The following is a 22,954-nucleotide window of genomic DNA, read 5'->3' on the forward strand; positions in this document are numbered from 1 at the left end:
ACAACAAATATTTATAAAGTCAAATACAACCAATACAAAACACTCGGTTCATACTTTCTATTTTTATTTTTTATTTTATTTTTTTAATTCTTATTTTATATAAAAAAAAGAGAACAAAGTAATAAAGGATTATTTGATGGTCTAAATACAATAGAAATGCTAGATAAAAAATTTAAAAATTTGCACGTACCCTTAAGGTTATGTTAAATGACATTTGCATGCCCTGTAGTTTTAATTAGATATTCACCTCCGTTATATTTTTCTAATCAAAATGATATTCATATATTTCCAATAATTTTTAAATAAATATGGACATCTCTTATGTTTTGAATAAATAATACTCATTCCACTTATTTTTTTAATGAAAAGACACTTATTTTCTTTATTTTCTCTAAATATATTATATTGAATAAAATTAAAATTTCAAATTATATATTTTTTTTAAAACTAAAGAAAGTAAAAAATAAATGTCACTTTACTAAAAAAAATACGGAAGGAGTTACCAAATTGAATTCACTTATACTTTTAGTAATAATTATGTTTAATTAAACTCATTATATATGTTCAATTAAGCCCATACAAGACTAAGGCTAAAACAATGCATTATACAATTAATCCTAACTAAAACAATCCTTGGTCATATACACAATTTCTTAGCATTATTTAAACATTAAAAATATGTTTATAATATAAAATTAAATTGAAAATAATTGATAATTTGAAAATGCTGTAACAATTAAGAATAGTTTTATTAACAATTATTGGATGACATTATCCTAACAATTATTTTGCATAAGCGAAGCTAAGCCAAAGGAGGAGCTAGCCACGCCACCAACGAACGACAATAATACTAACTAAGTTTCATCGCCAGTTCGCTGCATCCAACAAAACAGCGCCCCTACAATCCGATCCGTCCAACTAAAATTTGTTTGCACAGCCTTGCCACGTGGCGCTTCCATGTCAACTTTGATCTGAATCGACGGCCACACCGCCTCCTAACTGAACCTTCAAACGTTTCAACGCATTGCGGTGCACGCTGCGTCTCGAGCGTGAGGGATGCGTGTGCGTGTGCGGCTTCTAAACGCACGGAGGGTCCACACTCTCTGCTACGCGCCAAACAGCGCTACCATCCATCGCTGCGGGTGGGCCCACTTCGGGTGTCAAAATCTAAGGCTTTCGACACGTGGAGTCCGGGGATTGGCTGATGCAGGTATCAATAATTCAATGCGACAGACATGGGGCAGTCTCTAAGGAGATCCGCTGGTGACGCCACACCCTCACCCGCGGGCCCCACTATCAACTATTATTATTATTGTTTTCAATTTTTATAATAATAAGTTATTGTGATTTGCACGCGTTGATCCGTCGGAGCAACCTCATGAAAATACAATATGACGTCATGATGATGAGATATATAGTAGTTTAGTGTTTGTTTGTACTTTGTACTTTGCGGACACTCCCATGTGTAGCTCTGATGCCCTCGCAACACTTAATCTATCTATGTTCTTACAACAACATTCTTTAATTATATATCATATTTTAATTTACTTTAATTATTTTATAATCTTTTTATATATAATTCAAATATATTTTATTTTTATCTCCATGCTTTCTATGAAAGATTTGACTCATGAACTAAAAATATATTAAAAAAACATAAGATAATCTACAAGTTAAAAACAGGAATACGAAAATAGCAATTATAAACAAAATTCAATGAAATAATTTTAATTTACTACAATATTGATTTATTTTTTTCATATAATTATATAAAATAATATATTTTTGAACCTAGCGGGGGGCTATAGAGTTATCGAGATAAGTAATATTTTACATTAATGTATCATATTTTAATATTTTACTTATTTCTTGGTTTGGATTTATTCCAAGACTTATTATCGAACACCTTATATCTTATACTGTAAGCCTCTTCTAATTTTAAATAGAATCAGGACATCACACCTTTTCTTAATCTTTTGTTTGAATTAACTTTTTAATAAACTATTTAAATATTTTTATATGATCAACTTAATAATTATGTATAAAAATGTTAGATAAATAATAGTTATGTAACTTTATTGACAGATATATTTATAAATATTTTAATAAAGCATCACATTGTTTTAACTTTTCTAATGTAAACTTAATTTATTCAATGGAAAATTTTGTTTTTACAATTAAATTAATAAAAACCTTTCATAAAATGTTTGAAAAATGTAATTTCACCAAGAATTGACTCAACCCTCCTTCCAAATTAATATTAAATTAAAGTTCGATATTTTACTTTCTTTATTTATAATTTTCTTTAAATTGCAGTATTAAGATATAATTAAATTAGTTATATTTTCACATATAATTAAAATTAGTTCAATGCCTGCATCATTAGTATTAGTGGAAGGACTATAAAAAAAAATCATGAATAGAAACCAATTTTAGAGATAAAAAATAATTAGTTGTTGTAGTAACTAAATTAGAGATTATTTTAGAAATTAAAAAAAAAATTAGTTTTTAAATTAGTTTTTATTATATCTAATCAGCTATCAAAATTTTAACTACCAATTATTTAGATTTTAAATTTGATTAAAACTAACCTAATGAATTATTATCATTGCATGCAAGTCGTTAAAAGTTACAAGAACACTTTGTTTTTGTTCCATGTTCATAATGAATTATACCCAATGCCCATTGCATTCAATCTCTCTAATAGCCTTTTCGTAGGTTGAGGCATTATGTCACTCCTGTATTTCATGCACTTTTGTTTATGAGTCACAAACCTATGTTGTAAAACTTTTTTCACTTAAACATTGTTATAAATGGTTTACCTATGAAAGGCCTAACTCAAGTTATCTATGAGAATATCACATTTAGGTTTATATGGGAAGACATACTTATCCTAACTACACATTTCCATAACCATTAATCAATTGAATATTGTCTCATTAATTTTCTTTAATGTTAACATCTTCTGTTGAACATCCTCGTAATAGGTGGCCTTGATAATTTTTATCGTAATAGGTGGCCTTGATAATTTTTATCATAATATCGTTGAGTTGAGTGTCTTTACCATTTTTTTTTTGAAATTTTTTTGGTATAAGTATCATAAACAAAACCTATATTTTTCGTTTGTAATAAACTCTTTTATAATTTGAACTAATCATTGACATAAAACATGTATGCATGAATGAGATGTAAGAATTAGTGACATTAACAAGAGGAGGGGGTGAATTGTTTAAGTAAAGTTTTCGCAAATACTGGCTAAGAATGAAGATTGATGTTGATTTACAGGTCAAAGAATCAAATCAATCAAGAAAACAAATATGTTAAAACTGTTATCAGAAAAACAATCGGTTGAAAATACGATTTAACCGATTGTTTATGGCAGCAGAGATGAAATCTCAAGTCAAACAGATTTTAAATGAGTGAGAGAGAGAGAAAAGATCACACAAACAATTATACTAGTTCACTCCTTACCAGAGCTACATCCAGTCCCCAGAAAACCATTGGGTATTCACTAAGTAACCAACAACAAATTACAACGCACCACAACCTCAAAGAAGTGATCTTGATCACTCAAGAACACACACTCTCTTTGACTTCACACACACAGTCAGAACAACCCTCTGACCTTACAGTTACACAATTTACAAGAATTCAAACTAAAGAACAATTACAAGAGAATATGGAACAGATTACACCTGATTACAGGAAATCACAGTTGCTCCTAATCTACTCTTTAACCAAAGCACAACCCAAGACAATCTTGCTTTCTTGAATCCAAACTTTCACAAAATCTTTTCTTAATCACTTGTTGTGTTTTTTTCAAATAAGAAGGGTAATCACAGTTTTATAGTTCATCAAACTAGTCGTTTTAACCAGTTAATCATGAGCCAAATTGAACAACTTTTGGCCTTCCATATAACAAATACTTATTATGACCTCATACTTATATTTGACCTATCCATTATCTAGATCACCTTAACCTCATTGTTAGCTTTTATATGATCAATTGCAATTTTGATCACCCATTTAAACCATGCATTTTTGTTTTAAAACACTCAGCCACATGAGTGTTTGGTTTGCATGCCTTAATCCTATAAATGAAACTCCTATCCACTCTATTACAATACAAAATCTTTACAACCACCTTGTTTGCACTTAACATTAACTTCTTTTGTCATTAAGTTTCAACTTTATATCTTCACCATTTAGAAGTTTATGTTCTACTATGGCCTTTGTGAATACAAAATTTATCCCAAGCTTTAATTGAAATTATTTGTTGAATTCTTCTCTCTTAAACCTTAAATATATGTTTTCAATGTTTTCATACGTTGATTCCACACTCTATAATTTTTCACTAACATAACCATCACTAATGTCACATGTATATTCAACCAATATATATTCCCTTTTTTTCCAACTTAACATTAATAAACTCATCATCTTTTTCCTCTTTAATATCTTTAAATAAAACTCCTTTTTATGTCTTTATTGAAAAAGATTCCACATTGTTCAACTTCTTCATGATTCACATTAGCAATTAATAATAAACACTTTTACCTAACATTTGTGCTAGTAAAACTAGATAACTCACTAAACTTATAACTCTAACTTACATTTTTTAGCCAACCACTACATCATAGATTCACTTTTACATTCTATGTTTTCTTTCATTAGACATACTAACTTGAAGTAAAACCACCTGTCTCGGACTATATTGTTCGTTGTGATAATCTCTCAATATATTTGACAAACTCTATACATTAGTGTCTCCTCCGCATGGTAAAGTTCTAGGATCAAACTCATTTCTTTGAACTCTAAAAAAACAAAAAAACATAAGGTTAAAAGAAGACTATTTTAATCTCTTTATGATGAAACACATAATACTCACCATAAAAAGACAAACAATAAAGACAATACCAAGAAAGACCACACCTAAAGTGAAAGCTTCAATACATTTATCTTATGGAGTCATTATCTTCACACATTGAGGTTGTTTGTGAGTATAAGCCCAACATATCACAATTGCATCAAATTCGTCACCTTCAACACAAAACCTTTACAACACATGAGTATTAACTCTTGTAGTTGAACATCCTCCGCTATCTTTAAGTGAACGTCCTCCCATAACCATTTTCATTCACATCCATGTACCTAAAAAACCTTATTGTTTTGAGTTGTAAAAATAAAAACATGTTGTGATTGTATCCTGACCACCTAAAAACAACATTGCTTTACGTTAAAAAAAACATTATTATTCTTAACATGTGACAACATGTTAATGACTAAATACAAAATAAACATATTAAGGAAATACTGATTATCAAGTTATACGCAATTATATGCAATTATACGTAATTATATGTAATTATACGTAATTAATTTAATAATGATAAAATCTCATGATTAGTGGATCATCACATAATTAACTTGTAATTTAGAGATAAAGTTTCCATACACTTGTATATATTTCATATACATGGAATGGTGTAAACACACAAGAACATAAGAAATATACATTTTTCTTACCTTCTTCTTATATACAACTTTCTTATAAAATATCATATTATTAATGACTAAATCAAACTAGCCTTAAAAAAATGTAGAATTTTCAATAGATACTTAGATAAAAATATCTAAAATGGTAAACTATTTAAAATTAATTAAACCTAGAAAATAAATTAAATAATATGTTTAATTCATAATATAGCCATGTTAAATAAAGTAATAGAGCATTGCAGAGAATAATTTTAGGTTAACCGTCAGCAAATGATGTCAATACGTTAGGTTGCCCTTTGGCGTCAACTAAAAGCAAACCTTGTTCTTATATTATTTACCAAACTTTTTGGATTCTAATAAAACTAAACAACAGAAAATTATAAAAGTCTAATTGTCTCTTCGAATATCACACGAGTCCTTATTTTTCTCAACATTCTCGAACCAACACTCACAAGTTTGAAGTGAAATTTTTATCACATTATTAGATCACAAGATTTCATTAGAAGCAAGCAAACCCTTTTCTTATATACATTTATCAAATTATATACATTTTCTTTGTTATCATTCTATTACAAATTTAAATCACACAAGTCAATCGTACCTTTTTACATTTTTAATTTAATTCACTATAAAAAATAATTAAATATAAATTAATTGTAGAAAAAAAATTAATTATTATATTAACTAAATTAAATACTATTTTAAAAATTAAAAAATTATTAATATCTAAATTAAATTTTTATTATTAATAAACAGTTTATAAACTAATATCTATTTTGCTATCAAAATTTTAGCTATCAACTCTAAAATCTAAATAATTAGTAGTTAAAACTTTGATAACTAATTAAGTATTAATTTATAAATTATATGTATTAATAATATAAACTATTTTATATATTAATAATTTTTTTAATTTTTAAAATAATATCTAATTTAATTTATATATTAACTAATTATGTTTTTATTAAAATTAATTTTTATTCAATTTTATTTCAATTAATATATACTTTATTTTATAAAATGAAGTCAAGAATCTCATATAGCTATCCATTCTTATTTCTTGCCATCTCACTAAAAGTAAGTGTGAAATAGTTGGATTATAATACAAATAATTTTTTAATAGTTTAATCAGAGTTTATTTAGTTCAAAACATTTTCATTTTCCTAAACACACTTATTTTTCAGATTCCTGTTGTTTTCTTGCTATTATTTTAAACAACAAACATTTGAAAGTCAAAGTAATTTTGTGTGCCAACAAATAATAGCAAAGTAGTAGTAATTTAATGAATAGTTGCACTGAATGGGATCATTGGCACCAAAATTTGATCGAAAAAATCGTTTTTAATAAACACTAGAGAAAACAAGTTGGTGATTGATTTTAATTAAAGAAGGTGAAGTAGCTAGGTTTAAGGTTATTATTTTATTTGCATTACTATAGGAAGCTCCACCTTGTGGTGGAGGTTTCTGCAATTCTAGGTCTTCCAACATTCATTAATCGTATACCACTACTATCAGCATAAAGTATATACTTATTATAGTGTAAACCAAATTTTATATAACTACACGTATTTGTCACTATCTTTGAAAAAGGAAGTTCTAGGTTCATTTTAATTCTATTTTTTCTTCATTGAGAAGCATTTTTACTCCTATATTTTTAAAAGTTGAAGTGTTTCATTACATCATCAAAGTGTGCTGAAATTTATTAATTAACAAGACTTTTTAAGGATTTCATTAAGATTTGTTGAGGTTTTCTTCATAGGAATGATGTAATTTTGTACTAAATTTACGAAATAGACATATTTGAAATAATTGACAATAAAAAAATAATAAAAAATTTATTGAGGATAAAAATAATTTTGATATAAGAAAATAATAAAGAATTTATTAGGATAAAAATAACTTTGATTGTAAAAAAAAATTAAAGAAGTTATATTTATTGAGCGCGATTTTGATTTGACTTAATTAATGATTTAAATTATATTTTTTAAAAATTATACTAATAAAAGAGATATGATAATTTTACTGTAAAAATAATTTAAATGAGTTGTGTATGGATATGACGACGTTTGTGTATTAGTTTTATTATAATGTATTGACAGTGAAAAACATAATGATGAGAATTAAAAAATAGTGGAGTTGTTTACTAATGTTCAAAAGATGGGACTTACTAATGCTTGGCTTGAATGTGATTTTGTATTGGTTTGTGTTGTGTTTACTATTAGGACTAATGTTCCGTGGATGCTTTGTAATCGATGGAATACTTGTCTTAATTTTTGTAGGACAATCATGTTTAGGGTTACTCATATTTTTCGTGAGGGAAATGCATGTGCTGATAAGTTGGCTAATTTAGGGTTCATTCATAGAGAATCATTTCATTGGTATAATAGTCTGTTCTTAGAATTCTTTATGAATAGGTATAGTCTACCTATGTATCGTTTTTGTTAACATGTGGGTTTTGGTCTAGTCCCCCATATTTTTGTATTTTCTTTCTTTTTCTTTTTTTTAATAATACTTTTTTTCATGTGATGGCAGATGATTGTTGTTATTTGAGGTGTCAGCCTAGCTGAGATATCAAGTTGCATAGTGATGCCTAACATGAAAACTTTTATAAAAAAAAAATAATGGAGTTGTTTAAAAGTAATAATCTGTATAATTTACTAGTAATGAGCTTATTCATTTAACAAATAATTTAATAACGTGTTTCACTAATTTAATTTGTTTATAATAAAATAGTAACTAATATGAGTTAATAATTAAAAAGTAAATGTAGTAATAGAATTTAGTTGAAGATTTATAATATGAATTAAAATTATGTAGTCAGTTGTTGAATAACAAGCTTGGTTGTTTTATGAAAATTTGTAATGTGTTTGAATTTTTTTTAAAAGATAATAAAATAGTAATTATTTTGTATGAACTTTTGTTATTTAAATATGTATTTTGCATCCTAATATTAGAATGTGTAAAGGAGGGTTCATAACATAAAAGTCCAAAAGTCACAATTCAACCCCTTTTATTGTTTCTTCAATTTTTGAGTGTAATGTTGGTTGTATTGAGATATAATAGTTTACTATTTTTTTATTATGAAGTTAAAATATTAAATTATTTATTTATTAGTATTTTAATTAAAAAATTATATTAAGTAAACTCTGCTTTTATGGAATTTTATAAGTTTACTTAATTTTAATGGTGTTTTCGAGTGATCACTACTAGATAAATGAATTTAGTAATAAGACTTAATAGCTTGACACTGCACACAGTAAATACATACTATTAAAAGATTAGGTATAACGCTTAAAAAATACACACTCCTAGTAATATTAAAAAATATAACTTATACATAAAAAATAATATACAATTTTATAACTATTTATTAAAGATCAAGTATACATTCATTACTAATGATTTTTAATAATTTTTTTACATATTAATAATAGAAGTGTTTAGTGACGTTCTTTTAAAAGAAACATAAATTTAAAAAATGTTTCTAAATATTTTTAGTTACATTTTTCAATAGAAAAGTAACGTTTTTTTTCTTCAATAAAAGACAATTCTAAAAATTGTTACGAATTTTTTTAATAGGATTTTTTTTAATAATTACAATATTATAAAAATATTACACTAATATAAATATTTTACAACATTCAATACATATTACTAAATTGTTTATTTTAAAATAAAAAATGTAATTTTTTTTAATATATTACATAAATACTTTTTTTAATAGACCGAAATTGTGTCCATTAATAATAATTTCCATCCAAACCTAAACTAAAATTATATAAAAAAAAAACTTATCAAGGAATAACCGAAGAGTTAATAGTGTATTTTGCTAACATGCATCCATAAATTTTGATCAAAACGTTGTTTAATATTTATAAGGAAACTACTAAATACAAGTAAAAAACTATATTATAAATTAATGGTAATTTCATAATGAATACAATATATATATATATATATATATATATATATATATATATATATATATATATATATAATTATGATACTTCGCTTCAGAATATAAATGGGCTCCTTATTTTTTTGAAAAGCAAATATTAAGACCTCAATGGAAGTTATATTGGCAAATTCAAAAAGACTAAATGGTGACAGAAAGGAAAAACTATCACAAAAGTAATTGTGTATATAGTATAAAATGACTGAAAATCATACTTAATGTATAATATGTTACATTAATTTTTAAAAATTAAAAAATTAAGAAAACTTTGAAAGTACAATTTATTAATTATTTTATTTTAAAATTAAAAAAGTTAGATAACTTAATAATTATAATAATAATAATATTTTTTATGATTAAGTTTTGTAATTAAGTTTAGAGATTTATTTGATATTATAGGAATATACTTTTAATTTTATTAGTTTAAAAAATTAGTATGATTACTCTTTACTCTTTAAGAGTCAAATGTTTATCTAACTATGTAACCAACGCAAATGATTTTGAAAGATATATATATAGGTATTAATAATTCTACAAATTTCCTTTTAGAATTTATATTTATTATCAGTCAAATAAAATTAATATCTAAATCTATATTTTTAGGTTTAATTATCTTTTTAATGTCATTATTTATTTATTTAGTTGTATTATTAATAAAAATTCAATTATTTTCCAAACTTTTAAAACTGTGACCATATGACTTTTTCATCCAAACTTCATGTTATTAACCGGATCAAATCTAATAAAATAAATAAATAAATAATAAAGCAAGAATAAATAATCACTATTCAAATACAATTTACACACATTATTAAAAAAGTAACTCAATAACATGCCAGTAATCTTTATTATATTACATTTTTTACAATTTTTTTCCATCACATTAATCCAATCCACTATAAACTTCCATATCACTTTTCACTTAAATTCACTCACTTTCTCTACATTTAAATAACCTCACATTCTCCTTATTTCCTCCCCTTTCCAACTCCACCCTCCTCTAAACAAATCATTAAAGTCCTTCACCTCCTTTCATATAAGTTGTGACTTATCACTAGTTGGCCTAAGTGAAATCACCCAAAATATTTTATGTTATAAATCACATGTATACAATCACAATCCAACGAACTTAGGCAAAAATATGAAATTATAAAAATATTAATAAAAACTATACACTAATTTTATATAAATAATTTTTCATGTCACTACATATGTTTTTCAGAATTATCATATAATCAATAAACTTGGTTTATGACTACTCAAGACTTCTTGTGGTATTTAGTTTTCCAATTTGTAAGCGGACATCGATTTTTCACATACACAACACATTAATAAGAACTATACATTAATTTTATATAAATAATTCTCTTATTTTTCTTGTACATATGTTTTTCAAAATTATTATGTAATCAATAAACTTGGTTTATGACTACTCCAGACTTCTTGTGGTGTTTAACTTTCCAATTTTGTATGCAGACATCAACTTTTCACATACACAACACATTGCATCGCCCAAAATTCCTTCAACATGCTTTTTCTCTTCAACATTTATTGAACTATATCAAGTATCATTTGATTTTTTTCTTTTTGAGACACCATTTTGCTAAGGTGAATATGGTGTTGTCAAGGATATTTTGATACCTTGTTCCTCATAATAGTTTGTGAAAGTGATTGACATGCATTCTTTACCTCTGTCATACCGTAAAGTCTTGATGTATAAATTGGTTGTCTTCTCGACCATCACCTTGAATTTTTTGAACACCTCAAATACTTCTGAAATTTCCTTCAAAAAATCTTGTATAATCATCAATGAAAATAATGAAATTCTTCTTCTCACTAAAAGTCTTGGGAGTGATTGAGTCACATATGTTGGAATGAACCAACTTGAGAGATCTCCTTGCATGTCTTCTTTTGAAAATTTGTCATTGCTTGCTTACCATGTACACAATGTTCACAAAATTTCTTGACGTAGTCCATGTTCGGTAACCCATGGACAATTTTCTTCTTTCCTAACTCCTTTAGTTTGTCGTAATGTAGGTGCCCAAACAGTAAATTCCATAACCATGCTTTCGTCCTCCATGTTGACTTGTAACACCTCTCTTGCATATTCTTTAAGTCTAATTTAAACATAATGTCATCTCTATGTGTTTGAGCACTCAACCATTTGTCCTTCAAATGCAACATTTGGTCTTCATGAAAATTGAACATCCTTTCTCAATTATTGTCTCATACTAAGAATATTACTTTTCAAGTTAGCTACAAAATAAATGTCCTCCATAGCACATTTTTTTTCTGTCATTTTGAGAAAAACATATTTCCCCAGCCTTTGGCTAAAACTTTCGGTGAGTCTCCAAAAAACACATGTCAATCTTCTATCTCTTATATATATATATATATATATATATATATAAATGTGTTTATGCTCTACTAACACAAATGTCTAGATATTATACCATGTCACTAGCCAGAGTGATGCCTTCATTGACCATCATGCAAATCCCTTCATCTTTTGTCTCATCTTTCTTGATTAAATTGACGTTTTCTTCTGTTCTTTTTTTCTCTCAACATAACATAATAATCCTCTGAGTAATGTCCATATTTTCTAGAGTTGTAACATTTAACATTTGAACGATTTGAACAACCACATTTTCCACGATTGCAGCCTCGTACATGCTAGTTTTGCTGGTTCATTTGTCTTGTCTTTTCATTGTTATTTCCACAACCACAACCTTCTTTATAATGGAAACTACGACCTCCACGTTCATCTCCTCTTCCTCAATTACCAATTTGTCAACAAAGAATATGTTTATTTTACTGCATTTTCAAATGGATAGTACAATATCACTACATAGAAATTCATTTGTTTCCTGATAATATGCTATAAACATCATTCAAAACCAGAATTAAAAGTAATGATTTTTTGCCATTCAATTTTTTCTGAAAACAAAACTAATTTAAAGCTTAGCAATATGTTGAATCATGATTGTTAGGAGTCAAGCCTTTGGAAGAAGGTAAATCTCCTTCTAGATCTAGAACAGGGGAATCAAGGTGGTCCATGAGGCTGACAAAATAAAGAGGAGAAACTCATATTATGTGATTTATAAAACATCAAGAAATGGAATCCATGCTTGAGCCTAGTGATTGAAGATCTTATGAAAGATGGTTTAACTTAAATAGTGTAAAGATATTGTAATACTAATAAATATTATAGTGCCTTCAAAACATTTCAGTTTTTTTTTTTTTTATATTTGAACAAGAAGAAATAAGAGAATTTGTTACAATTACCTCAAACTTATTTTTGGTCCCCTTTAATTTATTTTTCAAAAGGAAACCAGGGAGGAAAAAAAAGACTGAGTGATTTGAAGGTTTGTTTCAAATCATCACACTCAAAGGATGCTTCAAATTCCCCACATGAAGCAGATGCTGTCCTAAGGCAACTTTTCTGTTGCCAAGTTCATCAACTATACTCAAATCTTTACAAACATCTACTTTGAACCTAACCAGTGCTTCTGATTTTCCTATCAAGTGAACTTTCTCAAAACCCAGCAAGTGCTTCTGAGGTGCATTGTGCACTGCAGGGGGAGTAGAGAACAAAAACACCGTATGACCACTGCTCAGATTCCCCTTGTTCTTGACCTTAAGGTTAATATCAATGACCAAGTTTTGACAAAGTTCACCATCAATAACAAGTGACTTGCATTCCGAGGAACGGCACACATGATCCTCAGCTAGGGGAACAGACACCATTTGAGGAGCTTTAATTAACTTATGCACAATACTAGAGTAGCTTAATCCATCTCCAAATGAGAAAACGGTTTCCCCTTTATAGAATCTGTATGTTCTACCAGGATAACCTGTGGCAGGATCTGGCCTCATGTTCATGTTGGTCATTGGAACTTTGTCTACATATGATTGTGGATACCATGTCATAGGTAGTCTACCACCTGAAACAGACAAGCATCCATGACTGTCAAACTTGTGTCATCATTGGAATGAAAATTGAGTGCTATAAGAAGAGACTGTATGAATGAAACACTAGGACTCTTTTGAATAAACTTGTCTAACCAACTTAAAGGAAAAAAAAGAAAAGAAATTGAAGTGTATTAAGCATCTCTAATAGCTAAAGAGTATAAGTTAATTTATCTTATGAAGAAAGTCAATGTATTTAAATTTCTTTCTTCTTCTCCTCTAAGTCCTTAAGGATAAAGCCTATGAGTGACTTACTTGGATTATGAAACCCAAAGATCACATCAGCTATGGCAGCTCCACCAGCTTCTCCGGGGTAGCCAACCCATAAGATGCTTGTGATTTTATTGTTGGTTTTAGCAAAGGACACATCCATGCCTCCTCCAGACATTATGACAAGAATCACAGGTCCCTTGGATGCCTTTGCTACTTCAGTAACTAGAAGTTGCTGCTGTCCTGGAAGAAGAATGTTGACTCTGTCTAGACTTTCTGCCTCTATTGCTAAACTTGCACCCACTACAATCACTGTGGCATCTGCAGAGGCTGCAATCTTTTTGGCATCATCTAGTACTGGATTCGGGCACCGTACATCAAGACAGCCAGCAGCATAGCTTGTAGGAACTAAGGCTGTTAGGCCTTGCAAGGGTGATATATACTTACATGGGATGCCTGCAAAATTTTAGGTACTTGTTAACTGTGATCTTAAGCTGAAAGGGGAGATAGCAAGTGTTGAACTTATGACATCAAACAATGTAATCCATTTGCCTACAGCTATTAAGCGAGTAAAGTTTAGTCTCAAAAAGTATTATGGAACAATAATCATATAATAACATCAATTTGGTTTCAATAAACATTAACTTAGATCATTTTCACCTAAAAAAATGTTATTCAAGAACCGAAGTGATGTAATGTAATAACAATCTCTCCAAAACCAAAGTGGATTCCAACTAACTTAGGTCAGTAAGGTGAACTCATTTTAGAGAACAACACGCTTTCAGTTTTCCTCCACTTGTAACAAGTACGGCAAATTGAGAATTTACTTGTGTATAAGTATGATTCAACAGAGAAATACTAGATAAGTGACTAAATTTAGCCTGTTTCCCAAGTTTATATGTTTATGGCTGAGTGGTAGAAATGATAAGAGGTAGAAATTTTGATACCTTCATAGTTTCCAATCATGACCCTAGTAGCATTAGCATTGGGTCCAATAACTGCCAATGATTTAATGGCTTTGGCATTGAGAGGCAATGATCCTGGACTGTTTTTAAGCAACACAATCCCTTGCCTTGCAGCTTCACGGGAAAGTTCCCGGTTTGCTGGAGTGCAGACATCTTTTGGACCTAGATTTCCATAAGGTTGCTTGCTTGGATTACCATCAAAGAATCCTAGACGCATCAACGTGGCAAAGTTGTTCGAGACAGCATTATTAATGGATGCTTCACCTATAAGCCCTTGCTTCACAGCACCTTCCGTATATTGGCCAAGAAACCTTCCACAGTTCAAATCCAACCCTGCCAAATCAAAATTTGTGTTTAACAAAGATAAGTAAAAGAATTTCTTATGTAAATTGCAAGAAGACACTCAAGAATTTCACACTACCACCGAGTCATAGGTCTAGTAAAAACACAATAACATGAAAAACTTACATGATTCAAGAATGTAACACGTAGTTAATAATAGTATTTGTAAATACAATTTAAATGAATCCCAAATCCAAGTCATTTTCCAGTAATGATATCACAATTAATTGGTAATTTCAACATGTTACAATGATGCGTGATTATGTAGTCTTTTTACCAGCCAGAATGGATTTGGCTGCTGCTTCTTCAGGTGTCTTGGTGTAATGCTGATCTTTGTAAAGCACTTCTACCGAGTCACAGTCAGAAACTATATATCTGCACCAGCCAAATATTCATATTATTCTAAAGACAACAAATAACGATGGTAAATAAATATCATTATACACTTCCTCTGGCTCATTTCATTTGTGGTTTAAGGTGAAGTACTCCTCACAAGAAAACAAAATGATTATATACCATTTCCATGATAACATAAAATTATCAAACTAAAATATCATATGAATTAGACTCTACAGTTACAATGATACATCATCTACTGGTACATGTATCTCTTCTGGGTACTATTGGAAAATTTAATCAATAATTTGTTAATATTCAAAGTGATAAATAATTTAAGACTACAAATATTTCAGAAGTGAAAATAAATTTGGAGCAAGAGGGTAAGACACTAAGATTTTGAAAGACTGAAAAGTACCCATTTAGTTTCCATTCGCTCCGGATAACACCCTTAAGGAGGTCAGGGTCTGCACAAGTTGGCTTTCCATTAACCTTGTTGTAGGAACACATCACACTGGCCACATTGCCATCAATCACGCAGCTCTTGAATGGTGGTTGGAATGTGTCCTCCATATCTTGCTTTGTCACCTAAAAAAATCAACAAGCAAAACATAAAAAAAACATGAAAATGAATGATTCTGTGCATTCCCATCCAATCCATCCTTAAGAACTTGTGCACGAGTTTTAGATCAATGGTAGATTATTGTTACCACAGCATTGAAGGTGTAACGCTGAATTCCTTTCCAGTTATCAACATCATAGGCTGTATAATGTTTGCAACAAGCAGCAACCTTGAGCCTGTTTGGGTCCCCACCATCAGTTTGTTGAAGACCTTTGACATACCCTGCTGCATATTTGCTAGCGAGCACAGGGTCTTCCCCTGGTGTTTCCAGGCCTCTTCCCCATCTTGGATCTCTGAATATGTTTATGTTTGGTGACCAATATGTCAAACCGGCCAACCCTACATTGTGCATTGCTCTGGCTTCCGTTGAAACCGCCTGCAACAAATAGCCATATACTTCATAGTTGAGACCCTTTTCTGTACTACAGTGCTTGCTATTTTCAAATATCATAAACTCTACATTTTAGTTCAATTTAAATGCAACATCTGAAAATTGCATGTATGTTTCAGTTTAAAATTTTGCAACCGGTAATCATTTACTTTAAAGTACTATCTTTTATATAATTTCGTTTCAGAACATCAGAATTCTGCAAATTCCTGCTAAGAACTCACCTGCATTTTCTTTTGATTTTGTTGTTATTCAGTCACAAAAACTTGTATCCTAATTATTTCCAGCCAGAAGCATTAAACAACTACGTCCTTAACTATCCCACCTTCTGATCTTAACCAATAATCAATAGTTTCAACCTCATTGTGTAAGAGAAAAAAATGGCCACCAGACTAATTTGTTTTTTATTAGACAAAGATGTAATTCTTTAAAGTGCTTTTTGACAAATCCAATTCAATAGGAGAATAACACAATTTAATGAAAAGCATATAACTTTTGTCCTTATTTGTTTTCTAAAGTGATTTTGGACATTGAAAATGTTATTTGACACCTAGTGAAAAAGATAAAAGAGAAAAAAAAAAGTAAACATGATAAGTGATATGAGGTAATCAGAAAATAGGGATTGTGTTATTTAGGTGTTTGAAAACATTGGATGTTACTTTTCTATTCTGGCTTCATTGAATCAATATCAACCAAACACTCAGAGAAAGAAAGAACTTCTAACTCAAACCTCAAATCAACAGCATTCGCCAAGCAGTGAAGAAGGGAAAGCTACAAGAGAAAAGTAGCAAGAGAAGCCTCACCCTTCCAATGGTTTCAAACAAGGAAGTGTTGAAAGAAGCTGCGGTGAGAATAGGCATGGGAAAACTGGTTGCACCAGGAACCACATTGGAGAAGCGTGTCCCTGGACCAACGTTGGACACTCCATGAAGTGCTTCTGACCACCATTCATACTTGGGAATCCCAAGCCTACTCACATCCACTGCAGCATTCACCAAGTTCCCTATTTTCTCTTGCAATGTCAACCTCCCCACAAGGTCTGCCACCCTCTCTTCCACCCCCAAAGACTTGTCACAGAACGCATACCCCCCCAAAGCAGGGTTCTTCTCAACATCACAGGCAAAGATAGCAGATGTCTGCCCCCAAACACCACCACAATTCAACAACAACGTTGTCACAAAGAAACACAGAAAAACATAGACTTTGTTTCCAGCACAGGCCATTGTTATGGCCATGGAGAAAGAGGGTGTTTTACTTTAACAATCTATGCTGCTATGAATGAATGTGGTTAGATATATTATTGTGCCTAGTATATCATATCATATACATGAATCATGCATGCATGTTATTCTAAAAATGTTGTTGTATTTTAGTGGCCCGTGATGTGGAAGGAGTGGCCTATTAAATGGGGTTGCTTTTTGGCAGAGAGACAAAAGCAATGAAGGAAGGAATCTGCTCAGCAAGACATGGAGCTTAAACCAGTCCGTGATAAACCTTTTTCTATGTTTCAGAGGTAGGGGTGTTCTTTGTTTGGAAGCTCAACTTGCACTCTACATAATAACATGGGAAATCCCACCGAATCTCCACCCTGTATTCCTCACTTTAATCTTAATAAAACCAAGCACATTAGAGCAAATAACTTTTTGTTAAGGATGGAAAAAGTGATCATAGTTTTTTTTGGCATGAAGCTGCAGCACATGTGTGTCATTTGTGGATGTCAATCTTCTTTGGATTATACAAAATTATTATAAACAAAAAAAAATTCCTTTTCAATATTTAATGTAACTCGGTACTCAGAGTTTAAACAAAAATGATTGGTTTAATTTAATTAAATGAATGAGGTGGAGTGATCTTATATTATACTAGTTGATGATCACAGTGTAGACATTGGTAAGAGTTGATCCCTTAAAAGTGTAGGTCACATTGCCAAAAGTGAGAACAGAAAAAAGTTTCTCTTGGAAACAGCTTCTCTCTGGGTCACCCAATTGTGATCAGAGAAAATGAATCTTGTGATTTTCTGCAGTTCATGAGAGAACACATATCCCAATTCCAACCTGTGAGACTTTTACATTTTCATTCAAATTAAAGGGTTTAGGTTTTTTTTTTCCACTAAAGTAAGTGAATTTTTTAAGAAATTACAGTTTTAGGTAAAATTTTGTTTTTTACGAAAATGATAAGTCGTATTCATAGATAAAATTTCAGAATGGAAATCAACTATTTCAGAGTAAAATTCATATTTTTTTACCTAAATAGTAATTTACAAAAAAACACTAGTTTATTGCAAAAACAGGATTTGGGATTGTCATTCTTGACACAGCCAAATTGTCCAAAATAAAAAGCAAACAATAAAGCCAACAATAATAAATATTTGGGAAAGATACAAAATTATGGTTCCCTTGTGAGACTTTATTTGATGTAAAAAAAAAGTATCTGTTCTAATAAAAACATTAATAAATATTTGATGTGGATGGATATAAAATGTAAGGAAATATATAGGATATATAATATATTAATTATTCCTTTCTTTTAGCATTTTCCAAAGCAACAAGTTTTGATTCTGTTATATGCACTCTACATGTACCATAAATACAAAAGAATTAATAATTTTTTAATGCAAAATCGTTAATTGTTTTCAAATTTATGTATAGACAGAATAATAATGTGACAAGAACAACATCAACCTAGATTAATGATACTTAAGAATATGCAGCTTCTTTTATGCCTTTTTTTTCCGAAAAGAGGCAAATAATAATAAGAGAATTGCATAAGTATAGAACGCAATGGAATTTAAGTAAATATATTTTTGCAAAAAAATTAAATAAATAATATTAATCAATCCAATATATATGTTGTTGATGATATAAATTATTTTATATGTTGAAATTTAAATTGGAAATTCGTTTTTACTTTATTATTTTATCTATAAATATATTATAGTTATATTTTGACACGAGTGCAAATAGTTTTTAGATACTGTAGAACCTATATTATGCACATAGTCTTTATTAAATAAATAAATTTAAGTTTTTTGTATTTTTTTTAAAATAAAATAAAATAGAAATTAAATAAAATATTATAAAAAAAGAAATATATTTCAAAATATGCTCTTTAAAATTATAAGTTTTATTTTTCTCTCTTGCAAATGTTTTTAGAAAAGTTTGTTGAAACAAGATCATAAATAACATTATCTGAAGGGACAATGGAGAAACCTCAAAAGCATATAGTATAAAGTTATAGTATTATATAACCTATAGTGTATGTGCATAATCAAACTTCACACGTGACACTCTTTTGTTTTATCCTCTTATTTCTTTGGTAACAGGCTGTCTTGAAATTTTAGTTCAACAATGTTCTACTTCTCAAAGTGTAGACCATCTTCAAATTGAACAAGAATTATTCAATTAAGTGTGATTAGAGTGTTTTCTTTTAATACTTTACAATATTATAATTAAAAGTAGGACTATGATTGAAAATAAGACAACCCATTTGATAAGGCTACAAAATTGTTCACATATGAGTGGATTAATTTTCATTTGAGTCTAAACATCAAGGAGAGACATAGATTTTTCTCCTAATTTTAGTTACATTCATTTAGTTACATTCATGTGGTTTCTAAACTTTGATTTATGTCATTTTAGACTATTTTTAAAATTTTAATAACTCATATTTATAGTCTTTCTAATTTTTAATTGTTCAAAATTAAGTGTTTCCCTACAAAATTGCAATTAATAACTATTATAAATATACAGGGGTGTGATGTGTTGAACTATATAAAACAAAAACCAATGAAATATATAAAATATTCAAATAAAAATTATTCTTTTATATATTTTTGCTTAGATTTATGAGAAGAAATTATATATGGCTTTTTTTATTAATTGTTGAATTAAATTTGATGAGTTTAAGGCAAAATATAAATAATTAAATAAGAACTTAAATTGTCCATAAATTAGAGTAAGTGGAGAAGACACTCAATTAAACATTGGTCTTATTAGTGGTGTGAGACTATTGAATTGCTGTGCTTATGTCTCAAATTAGTCTATTTTTCAGAAAACTTAAGGCTAATCACTTTGATACTTTTATTTAAAAAGTGAAGGAGTGAAATAAGAAAGAAGGGAAGAAGAGTGAAAATATAATTGTTTAGATTATGGGGAAAAATGATGGAAACTAATTATGATTGATTTGTGGAAATAAAAAATTGTATGCAATTTTTCAATACAATGACAAAAATACCTTTTATAATATCTTATGTTAATTCTTTTTTAGTGTTTTTATCTTTCTTTTTGTGTAATAAATATATCTATTCCATAATTAATTATGCTTGTCATAAGACAACAAATGAAAGAATACGTAAGTAGGATAGAGAATTTCAAGAAATTGTGTTGTACAGATAACTTTCTCACCATTTTTCTATGTAAGTGAAAAAGAATAATTTCAAGAAATTATCTTGTCTAATTGGCTTTTTCACCATTTTTCTGTTTTTCTTAATAGAACACAAACTCAGACCCCCATATGTTTACTCACTTTTATCAACAAAAAACAAAAACAATCATTTTGCTCTTCTAATCCCCTCTATCTCTCTCATGTGTTTGTGTTTGGATGAGAGAGTAATAATATAAGAGAGTACATAAAAAGTAAATTTATTTAAACTAAGAAAAAGTGAGTAAAAAAAAAAGTTAAAAATGAAGAGAAAATTTATAGTTTGGATTAGAGAGTAATGAATTTAAGAGAGTAAATAAAAAGAAAATAAAAAGTAATTTTTTTTAAACTAAGTAAAAGTGAGTAAAAAGTTAAAAATGAAAAGAAATTATAAATAATTTTAAATAATTTAATTAATATAATAAATTTTAAATTTTAAGATTTAAGGTTTAGATATGTGTAACCTAAAACTTATTAAGTTGGGTTGAAAATTCTGTATATTATAGATATGGATAAAGTTTAGGGAGTAATTGATCACTCACATTCTGTAAGATTGAATTAAATATAGAATTGGTTTCTAACATAACATGATTCATAGTGCATTATGTGTGTATGTTATAGGAAATAGTGCATCACGGGTGCTTCTGAATGTTCTGTCTGTCACATACTTGTCATTCAATTTCAATTTCAAGCTACTTTCTCCGTAACACCCTCTATATATATAACTATTATAATAAAAGTTCTAATGGTTTCTATATAAATTTGGAATTTTTCAAAACATTCTTAATTCATATTAAGATAAATAGAAATACAAATATTTACATATCCGCAGTTTAAAATAAAACTCTGAAACCTCTAAGGCTCTCTTGCACCTGTATGGTCATCTGCTCGTGTACATAGTACATTCATCGCAGTTCAAACACAGCAAGAAAAGCAAGGTAAACTAGTGAAAATAGAATTTTATAATATACACACTTAAATCCAAATAGAAAACCAAATTACATAATCAATTTCTCAAATTATTCAACTTTCTTCAAATCTCAACAATAAACAATTACATAGATCACATGGATCTACACATCCAGAATATTCAACAAACAACGTCTTCCGGAAGACCCGTATTAAGTAAGTCTTACCAGAGACTAACACCTGATCCAAAGATTACCAGCGAATCTAACAGAAAGGATCAAGGTAAGTTAATACAACCCAAATCGTGCATCTCATATGTCACGGTATGCATGAACTCCCCCATCAGTTTCTCACCACCTGATATCTTAGTTTATGTGACTTAGATCATCAGTGAAGTTCGGAGATCTCTGTTACCACATAAGCATCAATACTTAATACACAACAAACATTAGTCCATACATTATCCTGACATCAATATTTAATACATAGCGAAGATTAGTGCATACATTATCTCAAATGTATGAATTCAATTCTACATCATTTCATCATACAATATCATTCCAAACACAATCCACAACATTCAAAAGCGTAATTAACATAAGAAAACAACACCTTAAATATTAAGCCATCAAAATCTAATATTTTTACAAATTTAAATAATATATAAACAAGCAACATCCCTGTAAGAGAAATTGAATATTGGGACCATGTCCCTTCCGCATTCAGATCTTCTATCTTAGGGTGCTATTAAAAATTAAATTTAGCTTCCCTTACCTCAATTGCTTGCTTTTCAAGCAACCTTTAGAATTTTATTCTCCACAGTTTGGATAAACTTCAAGATTTACGGGCCTAATGCAAATTATCCAAACAGAACACAAATTCAGTACATAGCAGAATAAGTTGAGAGGGTTAAACTTCTCAACTGACCCCACCAATATTGATGACTAAATCTTAAGGAAAAATAGAGAACAAAGGATATTTAGAGTAAAAATGAACTTACTCTGTTTAAAAATTTGATCGGGTAGAGATGTTCCTTAACTCGTCAGCTACAACGTGATATGATCAGATTCTAAAATAGATGAAGTATGAAGTGAGAAATTAAGAGAGAAGGGAGAAAAGAGAAGTTGGTAGAAAGTGATTTGGAAGAAAGAAGAAGAAAGTGATTGTACGGGGGTAGGGGGAAAACGCTGTTTCTGAAAAAAGGCGCTGTTACACCCTCTGCCTTTATAACTTGATACAATTTATTAATTTTGATATTTTTTAAAATTTTATTTATTTTAATAATTTTTTTAAAATTGATCTATTTTAATGATTAATCTATAAAATTCATTGATAAAAAAATAT

General features: G+C 28.9%; 1 protein-coding gene across 1 annotated transcript; it reads right to left on the reverse strand.

Moving 5' to 3' along the window:
• Nucleotides 1-12,653: 12,653 nt before the first annotated feature.
• LOC137811825 (beta-xylosidase/alpha-L-arabinofuranosidase 2) lies at nucleotides 12,654-17,814 on the reverse strand. The gene is made up of 7 exons (XM_068613678.1): nucleotides 17,086-17,814; nucleotides 15,983-16,270; nucleotides 15,691-15,860; nucleotides 15,214-15,311; nucleotides 14,577-14,927; nucleotides 13,675-14,085; nucleotides 12,654-13,394 (listed from the first exon to the last, which is right to left on the reverse strand). Exons 1-7 carry the CDS (start codon nucleotides 17,515-17,517, stop codon nucleotides 12,823-12,825), a joined length of 2,322 nt encoding a protein of 773 aa, XP_068469779.1. The 5' UTR covers nucleotides 17,518-17,814; the 3' UTR covers nucleotides 12,654-12,822.
• Nucleotides 17,815-22,954: the final 5,140 nt, after the last annotated feature.

Source organism: Phaseolus vulgaris, chromosome 2 (assembly GCF_000499845.2).
Source record: "Phaseolus vulgaris cultivar G19833 chromosome 2, P. vulgaris v2.0, whole genome shotgun sequence".
Taxonomy (NCBI): Eukaryota; Viridiplantae; Streptophyta; class Magnoliopsida; order Fabales; family Fabaceae; genus Phaseolus; species Phaseolus vulgaris.

Excerpts from the sequence above, each read along its gene's own strand:
- LOC137811825 (XM_068613678.1), bottom strand. The coding sequence starts at position 17,517 with ATGGCCATAACAATGGCCTGTGCTGGAAACAAAGTCTATGTTTTTCTG. Across the intron at positions 15,312-15,690 it reads AGCGAATGGAAACTAAATGG|ATATATAGTTTCTGACTGTG; the intron begins GTACTTTTCAGT and ends TGGCTGGTGCAG. Across the intron at positions 13,395-13,674 it reads CTTTGGGTTTCATAATCCAA|GTGGTAGACTACCTATGACA; the intron begins GTAAGTCACTCA and ends TGTCTGTTTCAG.